At 33.9% G+C, this 19317-nt stretch overlaps 1 protein-coding gene across 1 annotated transcript in view; it reads left to right on the forward strand.

Annotated features, from left to right (window-relative positions):
* USP38 (ubiquitin specific peptidase 38) overlaps nt 1–19041 on the forward strand; it is a 34289-nt gene extending 15248 nt beyond the window's left edge. Inside the window, exons 5-10 of the mRNA XM_003257755.3 lie at nt 458–616; nt 3078–3271; nt 6627–6720; nt 9385–9491; nt 10650–12012; nt 17357–19041. Coding sequence (XP_003257803.2) covers nt 458–616; nt 3078–3271; nt 6627–6720; nt 9385–9491; nt 10650–12012; nt 17357–17518 — 2079 coding nt within the window. The 3' untranslated portion in view covers nt 17519–19041. The remainder of the gene's footprint in view (nt 1–457; nt 617–3077; nt 3272–6626; nt 6721–9384; nt 9492–10649; nt 12013–17356) is intronic.
* Nucleotides 19042–19317: the final 276 nt, after the last annotated feature.

Genomic DNA, 19317 nt, shown 5'->3' on the forward strand with positions numbered 1-19317 from the left:
TAGACTTTAATGTGCAATGTACTTTTAATTCTTTCAAGTAAAAAATTTTAGATTCACACTAGATGGAGCTCTTTAGCTAATTCCAGGATTATTTTTCAAAAGTTTATTCCCATTGAATGATCTGGTAAATATAATAACCCTAACAATTTCAACCTACAGCATTTTTCAGAATGGCGGCAATGACTAAGATTCCTATTTTATACCTTAGTTTATGTTTTAGATGGTGTGTAAGGATGAGGAGAGGGGTTATATATGGGATTACAGTCATATGCGACTTCGAAAACTAGATTTACCTTGATATTTTAGAAATGTTTAACTTAATAACAAGAAAAACTCTGTGACTGAACATACAGAAAAGTATTTGCTGATCATATATCATTTGTGTTCTGTTTATAGGCTAAAGAATGTGTTACCAATTTGTATAAATTCAGCATTGTTTTTCCTTTTTTCTTTTCAGATTGTTCCTCATGTGGTTAATTTGGTTCATTCTTTCAAAAATGATGGTCTGCCTTCCAGTACAGCCTTCTTAGTACAATTAACAGAATTGATACACTGTATGATGTATCATTATTCTGGATTTCCAGATCTCTATGAACCTATTCTGGAGGCAATAAAGGTATGATGATAGTTGTACCAATATTTGTGGAGTTGTGTTATATTAATAAGGTGAAACATTCTTACAACCAGCTACTCAATTTACTATTTTATGGTAATATGCTTTTTGTTTGAAAAATGCAGTTAGAATCAGGTTTCATTTAGGGAGTAACTGCTTTCTTTCTGGAGTCACCATTCTAAATTAAGAACCATATTTCTTTATTTCTGCAGTGTCATCAATTATAAGGCATATCTTTAAATTTATAATAGCTTTTTGGGAAATTTGTTCAAAAAGAAATGCTACGTTAAGTTAATGCATACATCAGATTTGCACCCCAATATTAGAAGTGTTAAAGTATATGTAGAGTACGTCTTAGAATACAGGAAATGGAGTTTAATAAAATATTTGACTTTGATTTCTTCCCCTTTTTAATTCTTTTTTTTTTTTTTTTTTTTTTCTTTTTGAGACCGAGTCTCGCTCTGTCGCCCAGGCTGGAGTGCACTGGTGCAATTTCTGCTCGCTGCAACCTTCACCTCCCAGATTCAAGCAATTCTTCTGCCTCAGCCTCCTGAGTAGCTGGGACTACAGGCATCTGCCACCATGCCCGGCTAATTTTGTATTTTTACTAGAGACAGGGTTTTACCATGTTGGCCACGCTGGTCCCAAACTCCTGACCTCAAGTAATCTGCCAGCCTCGGCCTTCCAAAGTCCTGGGATTACAGGCGTGAGCCACTGCACCTGGCCTCGTTTTTAATTCTATTTTTGCTGTGGACTGTTCGTCAGTGTTTAGAGTCTTTACTTGAATTATTTGTGGAGTTACACTGTATTTCAATTTTATATGGAAATGGATGTAAAAAGCACTTTTTTTTTTGGACAGTCTTGCTCTGTTGCCCAGGCTGAAGTGCAATGGCATGATCACAGCTCACTTCTACATCTTGAGCTGAAGTGACCCTCCTGCCTCAGCCTCCCAAGTAGCTGGGACTACAGGTGCACACCAGCACGCCAGGCTAATTTCTTACTTTTTGTAGAGATGGGGCCTCACTATGTTGCTCAGGCTGGTCTTGAATTCCTAGGCTCAAGTGATCCTCGTCCTCCCAAAGTGCTGGGATTACAGGCATGAGCCACTGTGCCTAGCCTAAAAAGCACTTCTGTTTGTGTTGAAGACTGGATCACAATAAACATACTTTCCTCCCAGTAAACTTACTGCATAATCAGTGTATAGCAAAAGAATTGGAGAACTGAACTCAGCCAAACTCAATCAGAAATTATTAGAAATCATTTCTGTTGATGGTTTTTTTGAGATCTGAATTTCAATATAAAGGTCTTATTATCTTCTGTATCTGAGATGGATTAAAAACAGTTCTTTTTACTGTATCATTAACTAAATCAAACTTATTTTGGTTGAGCTCAGAACACAAAGACTGTTAAGCAATTAATGTATATTGCTGGGGTGACACTTTGACACTTCAGAAGTAAATTATGTACAGGAGCATTGTGAAGTGGATTTGATGGTAATATTAATCTCTTTCTACATTGTCCCTGGATCCATAGATGATAGTTGCTGCACTTGTTAATTGATTGCCATTCTTTAGTTCATCAGAGTTTTTCATGTTGAAAATTCTGATAACTCATATAGGCTCAGAAGAAACAATGGGCTCACTCTAAGCCCAAAGAAAGCACTTTTTCTTAGCAGTCAACAACAACAAAAATTAGAAGACTGAAACTCCTTCAGAAAATGTTTGTTTGTTAAGATCTAAGTGCCAGATGCTAATAGCAGTCCAGATAAGCCCTAATGATTTTACCAACTTCCCTTACTCTCCAGTGCTGTATTCATGCTTGAAATAATTTACACTTGAAATGTTATCTCATACTTCACAAAGTTGATAAGAAAAATCCATATGTTGTAATAATTTTCTATATGGGTAACATGAGATTAAGTTTTATTTTTCTTAAAGGTCATTATGCATAGATGCTTTCATTTCTCATTTCTTAATTACTTTGGGATTTTATTTCTAAGGGTTAATACTGAATAAATATTAGTATTTAATGAAAAGGAGACATTTTTATTACAAAATTTGAAAACAAATTGTTTGCTTATGTTTAACTGTGTGCTAAAATTTAAGTCTTCATTCTGCTGCCTTTGAAGAGCACTGCAGTGTATTCTCTGACCCCAAAGTTTTATTTTATAAACATTTTGCTGGCATATAGAGAACATAAAGAGTTCAAATGTGACTTGAATTTCCAGCTTTTGAATATTCCTCAACTTGATAAACTCTGTTATTAGACAGTATTTATTTTTGCCATACAGTGAAATTTTATATTTTGATGACTAGCCAAGTACTGCCAGTTACTTCAAAACTAAGTGGGGGAAAAGAAAGTTCAAATGTCAGTGTAAGAATCTTCTTAATGGTGTTAATTAATTTAACAACAAAAATAATTTTCACTTTACTTTTAAACTGTTTTTCTTCTTTATGACCTATAGGATTTTCCTAAGCCCAGTGAAGATAATATTAAGTTAATTCTCAATCAAAGTGCCTGGACTTCTCAATCCAATTCTTTGGCGTCTTGCTTGTCTAGACTTTCTGGAAAATCTGAAACTGGGAAAACTGGTCTTATTAACCTAGGAAATACATGTTATATGAACAGTGTTATACAAGCCTTGTTTATGGCCACAGAGTAAGTTTAAACTTGAATCTTTTCATTTTAACTGTAGAAGTTGATGCATGCTGATGAAATATGATAGAATTGTCTACACATTATTCCTTATAAATGGCATAAATGTTAACTTTGATTGCCTTATTCAGAAATGAAACTGCTTTTAGTGCTCAGAAACTATGAAAATGTTAACATTAGGCTGGGTGTGGTGGCTCGTGCCTGTAATCCCAGCACTTTGGGAGGCTGAGGCGGGTGGATCGCTTGAGGTCAGGAGTTTGAGAGCAGCCTGGCTGACATGGCGAAATCCCATCACTACTAAAAATACCAGAATTAGCCGGGCGGGGCGTGGTGGTGGGCGCCTGTAATCCCAGCTACTCGGGAGGCTGAGGCAGGAGAATCACTTGAACCCGGGAGGCAGAGGTTGCAGTGAGCCAAGATCATGCTGTTGCACTCCAGCCTGGGTTACAGAGTGAGATTCAGTCTCAAAAAAAAAGAAAAGTTAACATTAATTCTGCTTATTATTCATTGCATTTAAATGCCACTTTAAAGAAATTACTCTGACGATTTTTAATAGTGTAAAAGAAGGATTGATTGCACCTATTCCAAAGAGTTTAAGTGTGCTAGAGTACTTCATTGTTATTATCCTATGAGACGATAATTTTTTTTAACCTACACGTGTTTTGAGGGAAGTTATATAAAATTTTATCTGCCCGTCGGTATTTTGGTATTTGTCAGATCAACAACTTTGTTGCTGTTTAAGAAGTTTAAGTTCTGCTCCACCCCAGGGCAATAATTACTGAACACATGTATAAACAGACATGTTCCTCTCCCCTCTTAAGAATTTTCTTTCAAATCCATTTTCTTTTGCACCTAAGCAAATAGGAAATCAGAAGTTGTTAGTTATGTGAATGCTATCCTCAAAGGTACAAAATAACGATAAACTTTTCCTGAAGACAAAATCATGATTGAATTTTTCTCCTGAATACCAATAAAGTATTCATGGAACTTGCCCAAAGAGGTTTACAAATTGAGTCCTAAGCTTTTCCAAGTTGTTATGCCTGCCCAGAGGAATCATAAACTATGAAATGTCGAATTTGGCCGGGCGTGGTGGCTCACGCCTGTAATCCCAGCACTTTGGGAGGGTGAGGCAGGTGGATCATAAGGTCAGGAGTTCAAGACCAGCCTGACCAACATGGTGAAACCCCGTCTCTACTAAAAATACAAAAATTAGCCGGGCATGGTGGTGCGTGCCTGTAATCCCAATATTCAGGAGGCTGAGGCAGGAGAATTACTTGAACCCAGGAGGCGGAGGTTGCAGTGAGCCAAGATTGTGCCACTGCACTCCAGCCTGGGCAACACAGCGAGACTCCATCTAATAGAGAGAGAGAGAGAAGAATTCGCTTTATTTTATTGTTGGGCTCCAGATTATAATATCAGCACTCAGGTGTTTTTGGTTTCGTTTAGTATTTAATTTTTTGGTTTTTTTGTAGTTGGAATTTTTTTTTTTTTTAAGAGAACAGCTGATACTAGGCATACGACTGAAAGAATCTCCGTCTTACCACCAGAGGTCATCTAGTCCAGACATCTCCTTTTACAGATGACAAAGAAAACAGAAAACCAAAGCAGTTATAACGGCAAGAGCAAATAAAAGGTTATCTCTTACTGAACAGTGGCCAATGATATTATCTCTGAATAAGAAGACAGCATATTTTATTTCTTAAGTAATATATGAATTCATAGTTTAAAAATAGTTAAATTTTATATAGAATAAAAAGCAGACATTCCCATTTCCAAAGGTAATTTGTTAACAGTTTACATTGTTCCAGACCTTTTTTGGTACAGTTGCATGTTTGTATTTAATATGAAAACAAATGCATTTTTTTAAGAAAATTTGCAGAGAATCCTATTTATATATTCTTTTCCAGCCACTTGCTTTTATCATTTAATAATTTGTATTCAAAATATTCCCATGTTGGGGCAGTACAGATCCGTGTCATTCCCAGTAAATGTGTATGCCATCATTTATTTATTAAATAATCATTTAATTTAATGAGTATGTAATAAATTAAATGAGTATTTAATAAATACTCCTTTATTTAATAATGCTCCTATTGATGAATATTAGGTTATTTTGCTTATAATTAACATCTCTCTGCCCTTATACAGATATAGAGGATTTTTCTTTGAATATTTTCCATATCTCTGAATATCCTTTGAATATCTTTCAAATTGCTCTCCAAAAAAGCTGTAGCATTTTGAACTCTGATACTAATATAAGATTGTACCTAGAGCCTGTACCTTTAGCAGCAAATCAGCCTTTTTAATTTTTTGCCAATATGAAGAAAAATGTCTCTTAATTTGCATATCGCTGCTAATTACAGTTTTTCCCTCTCTTATTTTTCTTTATTCATTTGTGTTTCTCTTCCGAATAACCTGTTCTTTTCTTTGTACATCTTTTTGTTGGGTCTTTTTTGTTTTCATGTTGCTTTATATATACTCTGGATGATCATCCTTTGCTATATGCTTTTTTCAAGTCACAATTCAAATTTGTGGGGTGTTTTATTTATAATTTATTTTATGTATTCCAGTCTTCCACTTTTCATTTATAGCATCTGGACTTTTAAAAGCCTTTACCGTCTAAATTTCTTGTTTTTTTAAGTACTTCAGTAGTTTTGTATTTTATATATAGCTCATTAGTCCTGTGGTATCTGTGATGGTGTATAATCTTATGTAACTTCATTTTTTACCAGATGGATACCCAGTTGTCCCTTTGCTTTTTTTTTTTTTTTGAGTAGTTTATCCTTTTCCCATGCTCTATTCTTTAAATTACTTTAATTTTATAGTGTGTTTTAATTACAGCATATTTTTTTATTTCATGAAGATTTGAAAGAATTTAAGTTGTTTACTTATGTTATAAATTAATGGCTTAACCTATTTCTATTTGCTAATCCAGATAATAGAAATAATATGTGATAGCACATAGTCCATTAACAGGCTTTATAGTAAATGTTAATTTATTGTCATTCTTCCCTTCCTTCTTTACTGTTAGATAGGTAACTTCCTTAGGAAAAGGACCATTAGGTAAATGAAGTTTTACTTTAAGGATAATAAATTCTTGAACGGACTTTCTTGTAGCTTTTAAGAAATGCTTTTAAATGGCCAGGCACAGTGGCTTATGCCTGTAATTCCAGCACTTTGGGAGGCCGAGGTGGGCGGATCATTTGAGGTTGCAGTGAGCTGAGATTGTGCCACTGCCCTCCAGCCTGGGCAACAAAAGGAAACTCTGTCTCAAAAAAAAAAAAAAAAAAAAAAAAAACTTTTAATAAATGCATGTGTGTGTACACACATATACATAAATCATTATATTCTCTTTCAGTTTCAGGAGACAAGTATTATCTTTAAATCTAAATGGGTGCAATTCATTAATGAAAAAATTACAGCATCTTTTTGCCTTTCTGGCTCATACGCAGGTGAGTGTGTATGTGTATATAGTATGTTTATGTTAACTGCGTGGTAATATTCATTAAACTTTACCTTATACCGAACCTTTTTAACTGATGAAATAATATAATAGATATCTCACCCAGTACAACAAATCCACTTAGAAATGCTATACATCCTGCCTAAAATATCTAGATATTTTTCTATTTTCAGGATATGCCCTAAGTTTTTATATTTTTCTCTTGCTTCCCATTATTGTAGCTGAATATTATGCTGACCCATTGATCTAGAAATTTTTAGAAAGAAAATATGATTTCCTATCCAATAAATAAGTTCCTTCGTGAAGAATTATTTTTAAGTGCATCTTTGTTTCCTGATATTAAATTAATAGATTTGTACAATAATGAGCAACTAAAATATCATCGTGGTGCTTGGGCATTTTTCTCTTTTCTTATGTATACCTATTCATTATAACTAAAGATCTCTGCAGTTCTGTTTATCTGTTAAGTTCTAGAGCTTAAAATTTCGTGGTGATCTTTTATGTCCACACATTAATCCAGGGTCATTAATTTATATTAATGGCACCAAGGTGGTCATATATAGTAAATATTCACTCAACAGACATTTATTAAGAGACACTATATGCAGTCAGTGATAAACATTAAAAGAAGAGTCTTGGCCAGGTGCAGTGGCTCATGCCTGTAATCCTAACACTTGGAGGTCGAGGCAGGCAGATTACCCGAGGTCAGGAGTTTGAGACCAGCCTGGCCAATATCGTGAAACCCCGTCTCTACTAAAAATGCAAAAATTAGCCAGGCGTGGTGGCACATGCCTGTAATCCTAGCTACTCAGGAGGCTGAGATAGGAGAATTGCTTGAACCCAGGAGGCGGCGCTTGCGGTGAGCCGAGATCATGCCACTGCACTCCAGCCTCGCCGACAGAGCGAGCCCCTGTCTAAAAAAAAAAAAGAGTCTTTATGTTAAAAGAACTTTTAGTTTAGATTTTGAGCCTATACACATGAATAATATATATATCATTATTTATAATATATATTATTATTTTTCTGGTTTTACTTTCATTGCCTTTATCTCACAGAGGTCTAAAGGAGTAGTAGTTAGGGCCAGAAGAAACAATAGGTTGAGAATTGATGGGATTCAGTTGATGGGAATGCTTTTGTTTTCTTTCTACAAGCTGAGAAATATTTCAAATATAACTTCTTAAATGGAAAGAATCTAGACAGGATTAATATGAGATGATAGTAATGGCCTATGAGTAGTTATATACTCAGATAATTTTATTATTATCTGGGGAAAGTATGTTCACAAATTAAATTTACCATATCAAGACGAAGGGAAATGAAATGAAGACTATCTCCTTCCTCACTCCCTGTTGTTTCCTAGTAAATTGATTTTTGTGCTTTATCACGTCTGTATTTATTATATATAAAATATATATGTATATATAGGCAGATATATACTTTATTAACTTACTAAATCAGAGCTATTAGGAAAAAAATTCTTAGGAGAGGTTTCCCTGCTCCTCCCAAGAAAAGTAGAAATTAAAAAGAGCCTGATTAAATTTCTGTCACAGTTGAGACTCTCTGGTAGCAGCCTGACAGAGATTATTTTAGGCAGATAGATTTTCCCATATAATTGAAAAGTTCTTTTTTCTTATAATTAATAAAACAACAGTTATTGAACACTTACATTTTTTTAGCCCCTGGTCTAAATCTTTAATGTCTTAATCATCAAAAACAGTCTGCCAGGTAATAAGGTATATCCCCATTTTACAGATGAAGAAAACAGGCTTACATCACCTGTTCAGGGTCATGCAGACGAGAAGCAGGATTGAGATATGAACCAAACAGCTCTGAAGCCCATGTTTAACGTAGGCTAAACTTCCTTCCTTCAGAATGCTATAAACACCCTTAATTTGGGTAAAATTTTTCTTAACTGAGAACTTCATTGTTATGAAGTTATGCCACAAATAATAAAAATGTCAAGAGAATTCCAAAGTTTCAACTTATAATCACATCTTTGAAATGCCTTTTGGGTTCTTTTTTGTCATGGCAAAATCTAGGATTTGAACCTGGATCACTCCGGAGTCCACAGTTTAATCACTAAGCAGCCTCTATACTTTAAAAAAAAAAATTAGCAAGGGTTTCTAACCAGTGTACTCACAGTCTGCACATGTATGACATGTATCTACTCAAGGAAATTTTCGCCTAAAGTAGATATGCATGACTCTACTGTAGAGTATTTCCTTTATTACTTTGTTTAAAATATATACTAACAAAATATACATTAATCTTTTTTAGATTTGATTTTTCAAAAAATTGTGGACTCAAACATGTGACTGTCATAGAGGGATGATACCAGGAGCTTTACGTCGAGAGTTAGACATGGGTTCTACTTTAATGCCCTGTGCCACTCATTTAGCTGTATGACCCTGGACAAGTCACCTGTTTCTCTAGCTCTCAGTTCTCCTCTGCAGAGTGAGAAGTTATGACTAAAGATTACCTAACTTTATTTCTAAATAATTTTATCTGTCCTTAAGTTGCCATGTCTGGCACTTTTGGCTGATGCGATGTTAACTGTAAATAATCTTTATTAAACACTGTATATTAAGATTTCAGTTATTTGGTTCATGCTATAAGAATTACTTCCTTATATTTTCTCAATTGCTGTCAAAAGAGGGAAGCATATGCACCTCGGATATTCTTTGAGGCTTCCAGACCTCCATGGTTTACTCCCAGATCACAGCAAGACTGTTCTGAATACCTCAGATTTCTCCTTGACAGGTAAAAAGTATTCTTAAAATTGTGATTTCAGTGTTGTCTTTCATAACAGTTTAATTCTACTTAATATTGCTTTTACCTTTAAAAACATGTTTCAAATGTTACTCTTTAAAATTCTATTGCATTTCTCATATGTTTTTTATATTTTCTTTTGTTTTTGTTTTCCTTTTTTGAATTTTCTTCCTTGAGACCAGCTGTTCTCAAAGTGTGATACAAGGACCCCTGTGGGTTCCCAAAACACTTTCAGGAGTCTGTGAGGGCTTCTCTTTTCCAACAGCATAACTGTGTGAGGCCAGATTTTCTTTATATGCTTCATCCAAAAAACATATAACAATAGAATGCAGAGAAGATAAGAGGCTCCAGCTGTCTTCTGTTAAGCCAGATACTTAAAATATTTGCAAAATGTAAAACACTGCCATTCTTACTTTTTTTGGTTTTAGAAAATACAGCTTTTTCATTTTTCAAATGTTACTAATATTAAGTAATGGGTGTATTATTGTTTGTTAAATGTTAATATTTTATTTTCTCAGTTCTGACAGTAAATATCAATAGAGACAACCCATGTAAAGGAAAGCTCTTTGTTTTTTAATTATTTTTAAGAGTATAAAGGGGTCCTGGCACCAAAAAATTTAAGAGCCACTCCTTTAGACCAGTTCATAATTGTATGGGTTTGGTATATTTTATTGTTGCCTGACCACTTAATTAATAAAACCTGTTATCATCTGTATCTCCCTGTCTTTGTTCTGCTCTGTGGAATGACTAGTAAACTTAGTTGGGCTCGGTATGTGCAGCCTTCCTTCCATTCAGCTAAGAATCTATTTTGTAGTTTATTTGTGCCTGACTTTCTATGAGACATCAGGAAGACAGAGATAATATAAGACAGTTAAGGGACGTTTATAATTAACTGCAATGTAATACGTGCTATTAAGTAGCAGTATGAAGAAAGTGTAATGAGAGTATAGAGTAGTAATAGCCACCCAGCTTTTTTTCTGCATTCTCAAACTATTCAATTTTCTTTTAATTAAAACAGGAAAAACCTGATTTGTTTACATTAAACATTAAATTTGATTAAAATAGTTTATAGAAGCCACTAACATTTTTAAATAGAAATGACATTTGAAGTTAATTTAAGTAACTATATAATGATATCCTCTCCTGCAGGCTCCATGAAGAAGAAAAGATCTTGAAAGTTCAGTCCTCACACAAGCCTTCTGAAATTCTGGAATGCAGTGAAACTTCTTTACAGGAAGTAGCTAGTAAAGCAGCAGTACTAACAGAGACCCCTCGTACAAGTGACGGTGAGAAGACTTTAATAGAAAAAATGTTTGGAGGAAAACTACAAACTCACATACGTTGTTTGAACTGCAGGAGTACCTCACAAAAAGTGGAAGCCTTTACAGATCTTTCGCTTGCCTTTTGTCCTTCCTCTTCTTTGGAAAACATGTCTTTCCAAGATCCAGCATCATCACCCAGCACGCAAGATGGTGGTCTAATGCAAGCCGCTGTACCCGGTCCTTCAGAAGAACCAGTAGTTTATAATCCAACAACAGCTGCCTTCATCTGTGACTCAGTTGTGAATGAAAGAACCATAGGCAGTCCTCCTAATGAGTTTTACTGTTCTGAAAACACTTCTGTCCGTAACGAATCTAACAAGATTCTTGTTAATAAAGATGTACCTCAGAAACCAGGAGGTGAAACCACACCTTCAGTAACTGACTTACTAAATTATTTTTTGGCTCCAGAGATTCTTACTGGTGATAACCAATATTATTGTGAAAACTGTGCCTCTCTGCAAAATGCTGAGAAAACTATGCAAATCACGGAGGAACCTGAATACCTTATTCTTACTCTCCTGAGATTTTCGTATGATCAGAAGTATCATGTGAGAAGGAAAATTTTAGACAATGTATCACTGCCACTGGTTTTGGAGTTGCCAGTTAAAAGAACTACTTCTTTCTCTTCATTGTCAGAAAGTTGGTCTGTAGATGTTGACTTCACTGATCTTAGTGAGAACCTTGCTAAAAAATTAAAGCCTTCAGGGACTGATGAAGCTTCCTGCACAAAATTGGTGCCCTATCTATTAAGTTCTGTTGTGGTTCACTCTGGTGTATCCTCTGAAAGTGGGCATTACTATTCTTATGCCAGAAATATCACAAGTACAGACTCTTCATATCAGATGTACCACCAGTCTGAGGCTCTGGCATTAGCATCCTCCCAAAGTCATTTACTAGGGAGAGATAGTCCCAGTGCAGTTTTTGAACAGGATTTGGAAAATAAGGAAATGTCAAAAGAATGGTTTTTATTTAATGACAGTAGAGTGACATTTACTTCATTTCAGTCAGTCCAGAAAATTACGAGCAGGTTTCCAAAGGACACAGCTTATGTGCTTTTGTATAAAAAACAGCACAGTACTAATGGTTTAAGTGGTAATAACCCAACCAGTGGACTGTGGATCAATGGAGACCCACCTCTACAGAAAGAACTTATGGATGCTATAACAAAAGACAATAAACTGTATTTACAGGTAAGTCGGAAATACAAGCTTTATTTGTTGAAAATATTAAACAATTGACATAGTTAAATGAGTACCCTCATTTTGGAATCTAACTTAGGAGTTTTTATGAAATTCTGAAATGAAGGTCTGGATTTATATGAAGTATTCTCAACCTGTATAACTAAATTGCCTTTCTAATATTGTGACAATTTAAATGAAAAGTGGCAATTAGATGTAATGCAGAAGACTTTATTTGTTCATTACAAAAGATGGCTCATTCTGAAATCATGCCATACAAAATACAGAAAGTTTACAAAAGTGGACATATCCTCCCTCTTCCCCTCAGCCTCACCCACCAAAGGAAACAACTGCTAAATGTGGTGTTTATGCCCGCAAGACCTTTGTGTAAATATTTTAATGGCTATTTATTGATATTTAGGTGGATAAGATTAAAAAACACTAAAAGGTAGACTATGTAAAGAAAGGATATTCATATGTTTTGAGGATGTGGGCAGTAAAACCAAGGAGATAATAGAACAATTGTAAATCAAAGCCAAGGAATGGTTTTATATGAGATAAATTTATTGATAAATATACTTTTTTCAAGGAGTTAGTGATTTTATTACTTAAAGGCTAAATAAAAAGTTAAAATTCTTGCTGAAAGTATTTTTTTTTTGTTTTTGAAACTTGCGAATTTGTTCTCAACATACAGGGCTAGCAGTAAACTACAGGTGAAATTCTAGGTACATTAATTGGGTAGTCTAAGTGATTTTGAGTTTGAATGAGTACATTTTAAAAATTTTGTGTTTGAAAGTCACTCCTGAAAGATACAGATAGAATAAGAAATGAGCCACTATAGTACTGATTTTTAGAGGGAAATTTTCTCAAAAGCCTTCAAATTTACTGCATTATAAAATACTCATACATTTTTAAAGAAGTATGGCAATGTTCTTGAGTAACAAAAACAATAAACTTTACAGAAAAAAATAGAAAATCAGAATATTTGTTTGAACTGATTAACTACTGAAGACTCTAACATCTAGTCAGATGGCTTATGATCAACATACTAGAAATAGAATGTATTCAACTGAGTCCTTCTTACTAGATATCATATAAACACTAGTCAAAGGAGAAATATGGGTTTTGAAAGATAAAAAACTACTCTCATTTCTGTGATTAGAATCCCAAATGCTTGTATAGCCATAGCAACTACTTGTTTGTAGCTTAGCTCCAAGTGATTTTCCAGTTTATCTTGCCATTTTCCCCATTACTTTCTGATTATACAACATTTGAGCATGAGGAGCTGTTCTTTTCATTATTATTTTAAGACTTGTATGTTACTTTATTATAAAGAAAAAGCATTATGTATTTTGTTAATTCAGTTTTTCAGTTTTGTGCAGTTGTCCTAGATTCAACCTTAAGTTTCATATTGACAAGTTGTTTGATACAAGAAAAGATACCACCAAATTTTATATTAAGGTATTTACCTGTATTAAGACTAGGTAGTAAATCAAAGTTTCATTATCAGAGTACCCTTTTAAAGCAAAAGTACAATAATAAATATTTGATTTTTTTTTTTTTTTTTTGAGACTGTCTCATTCTGTCACCCAGGCTGAAGTGCAGTGCTGTGATCATGGTTTATTGTAGCCTTCAACTCCTGGGCTTAAGTGATCCTCCTGCCTCAGCCTCCTGAGTAGCTAAGGACTACAGGCATGTGTCACCATGCCTGGCTAATTTTTTAAAAAAAATTTTTTTAAAGATTGTCTTGCTATTTTACCCAGACTAGTCTCAAACTCCTGGGTTCAAGCAATCCTGCCTCCTCGGCCTCTCAAAGTGCTGGGCCACTGCATGTGGCCCGATAATCAACTCAATTAGGAACTTATATTTAGATTGTGATTATTTACATTTATTTATTTATTTATTGACACAGAGTCTCACTCTGTCACCCAGGCTGGAGTGCAGTGGTGTGATCTCGGCTCACTGCAACTTCCACTCCTGGGTTCAAGCAAATCTCAGGTCTCAGATACCCAAGTAGCTGGGATTACAGGCATACGCCACCATGCCTGGTAAATTTTTTTGTATTTTTAGTAGAGACAGAGTTTCGTCATGTTGGCCAGGCTGGTCTCAAACTCCTGGCCTCAAGTGATCTGCCCACCTTGGCCTCCCAAAGTGCTAGGATTACACGCATGAGCTACTGTGCCCAGCCTATTTACTTTTAAATACAGTGATTGATAAAGGCTCAAATTGTGAAGTTTTTCATACCATTTAATCAGATTATTCTGGTATTTTAAGTACATGTTAAGAGACTACGTTGTTTATTCTGTTATGTGGATGCACACATGCTCATAATTGCCAGGCAATAGAAAACTATAGCGTTGAGATTATGTATGCAGCAGTTTTCAGCTATCACTTCTTAAACACCTGGAGCATGTACGTGTGTGTTTTCATTCTATCATTTTTGTTTTTATATCCATGTTTTAGATATAATTATTATAAATATATGTCATGCTTTATAATAGATTACTATGTCTGGACTATAACTTTAAGAAATAGCATTATACCTATTTATAAAACAGTTATAAAAACTTAAATCATAAAAGTAAGGATGTGAAGTGAACATCTTGAGTTCCTCTGCTCTTGAACAATATTGCTAATGAATTTACCATTTTAGTACATATCAGGGTAGCTGCTTTCATTTTAATACTTCATAATCAGATTAGAAACTCACCTTGTGATAATTTTAAGAAGCTTTTTTCAGGATTTCATTTTTACATTTTAGGATGTCATTTTTCAATTTTAAATCTAGCCACAACCAGATTTACAAGTGTTAGAAAATGTTGCTCTTTTGAGTATTGGCAAGATCCGTGGTTTTGAAAAACCCAGGCAAAAAAATCTTATATGACAAACCATTCTCTACTCTGTGTATCATAGCCTGACATTTGGGAAAACAATGCAAATTGTGGATCTCGAAGTAAATTTTCGAAAGGACTTTTCTCTTCATATATTTCTTTCCCTTCGGTCCAGCTTCCATTAGGAGTATCTCCATTGTTTTAGTGTCTGGAATATAAGAACTAAGCCTTTGTTTAGGATACAGTGAGAGATTGCGTAATGCATCATCATTGCATGGTCCAGATTACCCACCCATCTGTCCCGCATCAGCCACAGACCACTTCCCATCTTTTCTTGCTTGGTTTCTTTCCTTTGTTTCTTTGGAGGAGGTAGTAGTTCTTCTTAACTTCTTAATTATTTTCTTTTTCATACATTCAGAAGAGTATATTCAATATATATGTGCAGTTTAAAGAAAAATAAAAGGATTAATGCCAACAATTTTACTTGAATGAGAAATATAAATATACTGAAAATTATTTGTCTCAAGGAGCAATAACTTTCCTGTGACTAGATCTATAGTCTACTACTGAAATTAGAATTAACTTTAGTACTTGATATAAATTTGTGATATAAATTACACATTCTATGATAATCATAATTTTGACATTGTACACAATGTCCTTACCTGTATTAAGTAAAATAAAAGACAGTTTCTCCTATTTTTATCCATTGTCTAAGCTTATCAGAAAACAGAATACCACACATTTTTTTCTGTCAGCCATATATTTCTATAAATAATAAAGCAGAAAAAGAATATTACTTTTTTGGGATGTTGTATATCTTGAAATACAATATAGGTTTCATGGGTACAGAAGCAATGGAGTTACTAATTTTATATTTTATGTCATTCGACATAGTTTCTATAAGGAAATCACTGTATAAAAACGTCTATGCAAGATTTGCCATATCTTTTAGTAGCAGAAGTTCAAGGAGAACTTCTTGAACTCTACGTTACGTGTTTGTTCAGTTTTAATTCATTAGGGAACATTGTCTATATATCTGAAACCGTGTATTGTTTCTCAGATACAGAGTCCTAATTTCATCGCTTGTTTGGATAGTTTAATAGGTTATAGAGCTAGAACAATGAGGATTTGTGGGTGGGGGGGTTTCTATCTGTTTCTGATGTCACTTATGGCACTTAATTTCAATCTGTAAAACATTTATAATTCCTACTTTAATTTTATAGATCAAAGGATAAATTAATATATATATCACCTTAAAAATACTCTGTAGGTAGATATTATACCAAAGAGCCAGCAATTATAAATGTTGTAAATGACACTGTAGATCACAAAAGTATTTTTAAGAAATACCCTGCAAATTAAGTTTTAAAAGTTCTAACAGAGACTGGTTAGTTAAGCCATTTTGTCACAAGGATTTATCAGTGGTCCCTTTCTGCCATAAAAATAGGTGATTCTTGATCATCTTGTGTACCGGGACTTGAACAGAAGATGCTGCATGCTACTGAAAAATAAAGTATCTATAATATGACAGATAGGTGTCAGGGTATGCCTGGGTCTTTTCTTCATAACGAAAAATTGAGCATTTTGTGAAGAGGGAAGAATAATAAACTAAACCATTTTAGCTAGAAAGTATAAAATAGTATTACTTTGCCAGATGGAACAAAATCACTAGGCCTTAAGTTGAAAAATTGAAATAATAGTGTTTTCGTTATTAATGTTAACTGTATTTTGAAAGCCCTTCAGGATGAATATGCTAACAAGTTCAGGTATGCTGTGACCAGTAACTTTCAGACCTTATTTTTACCAACCCTATTTGAAATCTGTAGATCCTCTCCCAGAAAAATAGGCACATGCCAGAATATTTTGCATATTTTTCCAAAGAGTTTGTGGGTCCCAGTTTTAGAATCTAGTTGTATACCTTGCCAAATGAATTTGCCATTATTTATTCATATTTGCTCCCTTTGAAGCTAAGCACCTAATAGTATTCTAATCTGAGATCATTTTTATTGAATACCTAACATATGCGTGGCATCTAGATAAATATGACTGATATCTGATAAAAGTTTTCCTGATAAGGAAACGTTTTAGATATTACTGTGAGGAGGTAGGCTTCATTTTACTTGTCGTGTTTTTTGAGACCTGTCTTATTATTTATTGAGAAATAGTCTATGGAAAGGGCAGAAAAAAATTCAGTCTTCTTCCTTTATTCATACATTTAACTGTAATCACCCACTTCCAAAATAGCCCCAATTGCTGGAGAATAGATAATCTATTGTGATAATCTTTGAATTCTATGTTAAATATATTAGAAAAGGATCTATTCCAGTATGTTTTAGAGAGTGTTGCAGGAACTGTAATATTTTCTTAGAGAAATTTTTTTTCTTAGGTGCTTTAGTTTCAAAGTTATTGAGATTTGAAGAATGCTTATAAGGATTAAGGTAGTTTTAAAATATTTGTATAGGTGATATAACCATCCATTGTATTTAGCATTTTAATTTCATAAAAATTATTTTTAATTTTAGGAACAAGAGTTGAATGCTCGAGCCCGGGCCCTACAAGCTGCATCTGCTTCATGTTCATTTCGGCCCAATGGATTTGATGACAATGACCCACCAGGAAGCTGTGGACCAACTGGTGGAGGGGGTGGAGGAGGATTTAATACAGTTGGCAGACTCGTATTTTGATCCTGAGAAAGTCCAAAATGCACTGGTCACGAAACGTCTAATACTATGACTGTTAAAATGTCAGACTATAACAAATATCTATCTTTTATTTTTCATTAGACCCTTATACTTCAAGAGAACACACTCAGTGCTTGTTTTTATTTTCTTGACACATTTATTAACAAAATGCATCATGGGAAAAAAATCTACCTCTTAAAATTCCATTTGCTTTTATGGTTAGACATGCTTGACCAAAAATGTTCAGAAGAAAATATGTACCTGGTCCCTAATTAAGCTGCGTTAAATTTGGTAGAAGCATTTAAATGGTCTATCTTCAGTTTTACTGAACAAAAAATGTAATTTATTTAGCATTCTTTATAAAAGAATTGATGCTAGAGGTAAAAAAATACTTGTTTTTAAAAAATCCTTTACGTCTTGTGTAATTACCCCATTATTAAATTCAAGTCTTTGAAAATCAACTAGAGATGATAAAGTCTCTAAGGAAGGCAATAACAAAATTTATCAAGATATAGTACTTTTCAGTTTTTGTTTAGTGTCTTCAGCATCACTGTGTCTGTATTTCAAGTACAAATGTTTTTAAAAAGGATTCTTTATACGTATGTGCTGAGTTGATTTTAAGAAAGTTGCATGATCCTGTAGGAGCAACATTTTTACCTAAAAAATGCTAACTTTGTAGTATTTCTAATTGTTCAAGGATTTTAAAATTCTATTTCAGGGAGTATATCTTCTGTGTGTTTTGAAGGAGGTGAGTTCTGTATGTGCCTTGCAGTACTGTAATTCAAAAATAGGAATCTTTGGCTGCGAAATTTTTTTTTTTAATGAAATGTTAGGAAGTCATTTTTGTGCTAACATTAAAATTATAACTTTTTGAAAGGTAATAGATTTTCCAGAAGTAAAATCTGATGGTTCTAAATCAATCAATGTGATAGTTCATTTTTAACTCTTAGAAGAATTCAGAGGAAATGAACCCAGCTAAGTAAAAAATCTGTCTTGATTTTGTTACTTATTCCTCAGAATATTAAACATTGATCACATATTTTTAGAGTTTTACATTTGGGTTTTTGTTTGTTTCAGTCATATGTTTTGCACTGTTGTTTCTATTTTCATAGTTCTAGATAAAATGTTAAAATGCCAAACCCTACCTTCCTACACTTTCTTTTGCCAGAAAACTGGAAACATGTCAGTTCTCCTGGTTCTTGATTATACAGTACTCAATCCCAGTTATCCCCCTTCCTAAAGATTTTAACTTATCCACAGTTGTGCACTGTTCTGAAGATTGGTCTCATATTTATTTTGAAAACATTTTAAGGAAACAATGTTCTTCGATGATTTGGGGTTTATCTTTTTCCCAAGCTTTTATGGCAGTGGTTAAAAACAGAAATCCTCATGTTTATTCCATTACCTCCCATTCCTAACCTGTTTCCAGTCACCAGGAAGATTAGGAAGGCAGATTAGATTAAAAACTGAAAATTATTTGAAGCTTTAATGAAGGTTCTCCTCCTTATAAATGAATGAACCAGTTATCATGCTTTTCTGTGGTCTTCCTTTCCCAATAGTGAATTTCTGAGCTATCCTGTGTATTCAGTTATCCACTTACTTGATAGCAACTTATGACCAGATTATATCAGTCTTGGCATTTATTGAAATTGGTAAAGTGATTTAATACTTGATAGATTGATATTGGGCTAAGATGCTTCTAGGAACTTTCATAAAAGCAATTAGACTTATGCAGCTTTATCTATGAATATCAGGTCTCTCAAGGATTTTATGTATCAAGATAATATGTATTGGCTTTTTTA

Source organism: Nomascus leucogenys, chromosome 7b (genome assembly GCF_006542625.1).
Source record: "Nomascus leucogenys isolate Asia chromosome 7b, Asia_NLE_v1, whole genome shotgun sequence".
Lineage (NCBI taxonomy): Eukaryota > Metazoa > Chordata > Mammalia > Primates > Hylobatidae > Nomascus > Nomascus leucogenys.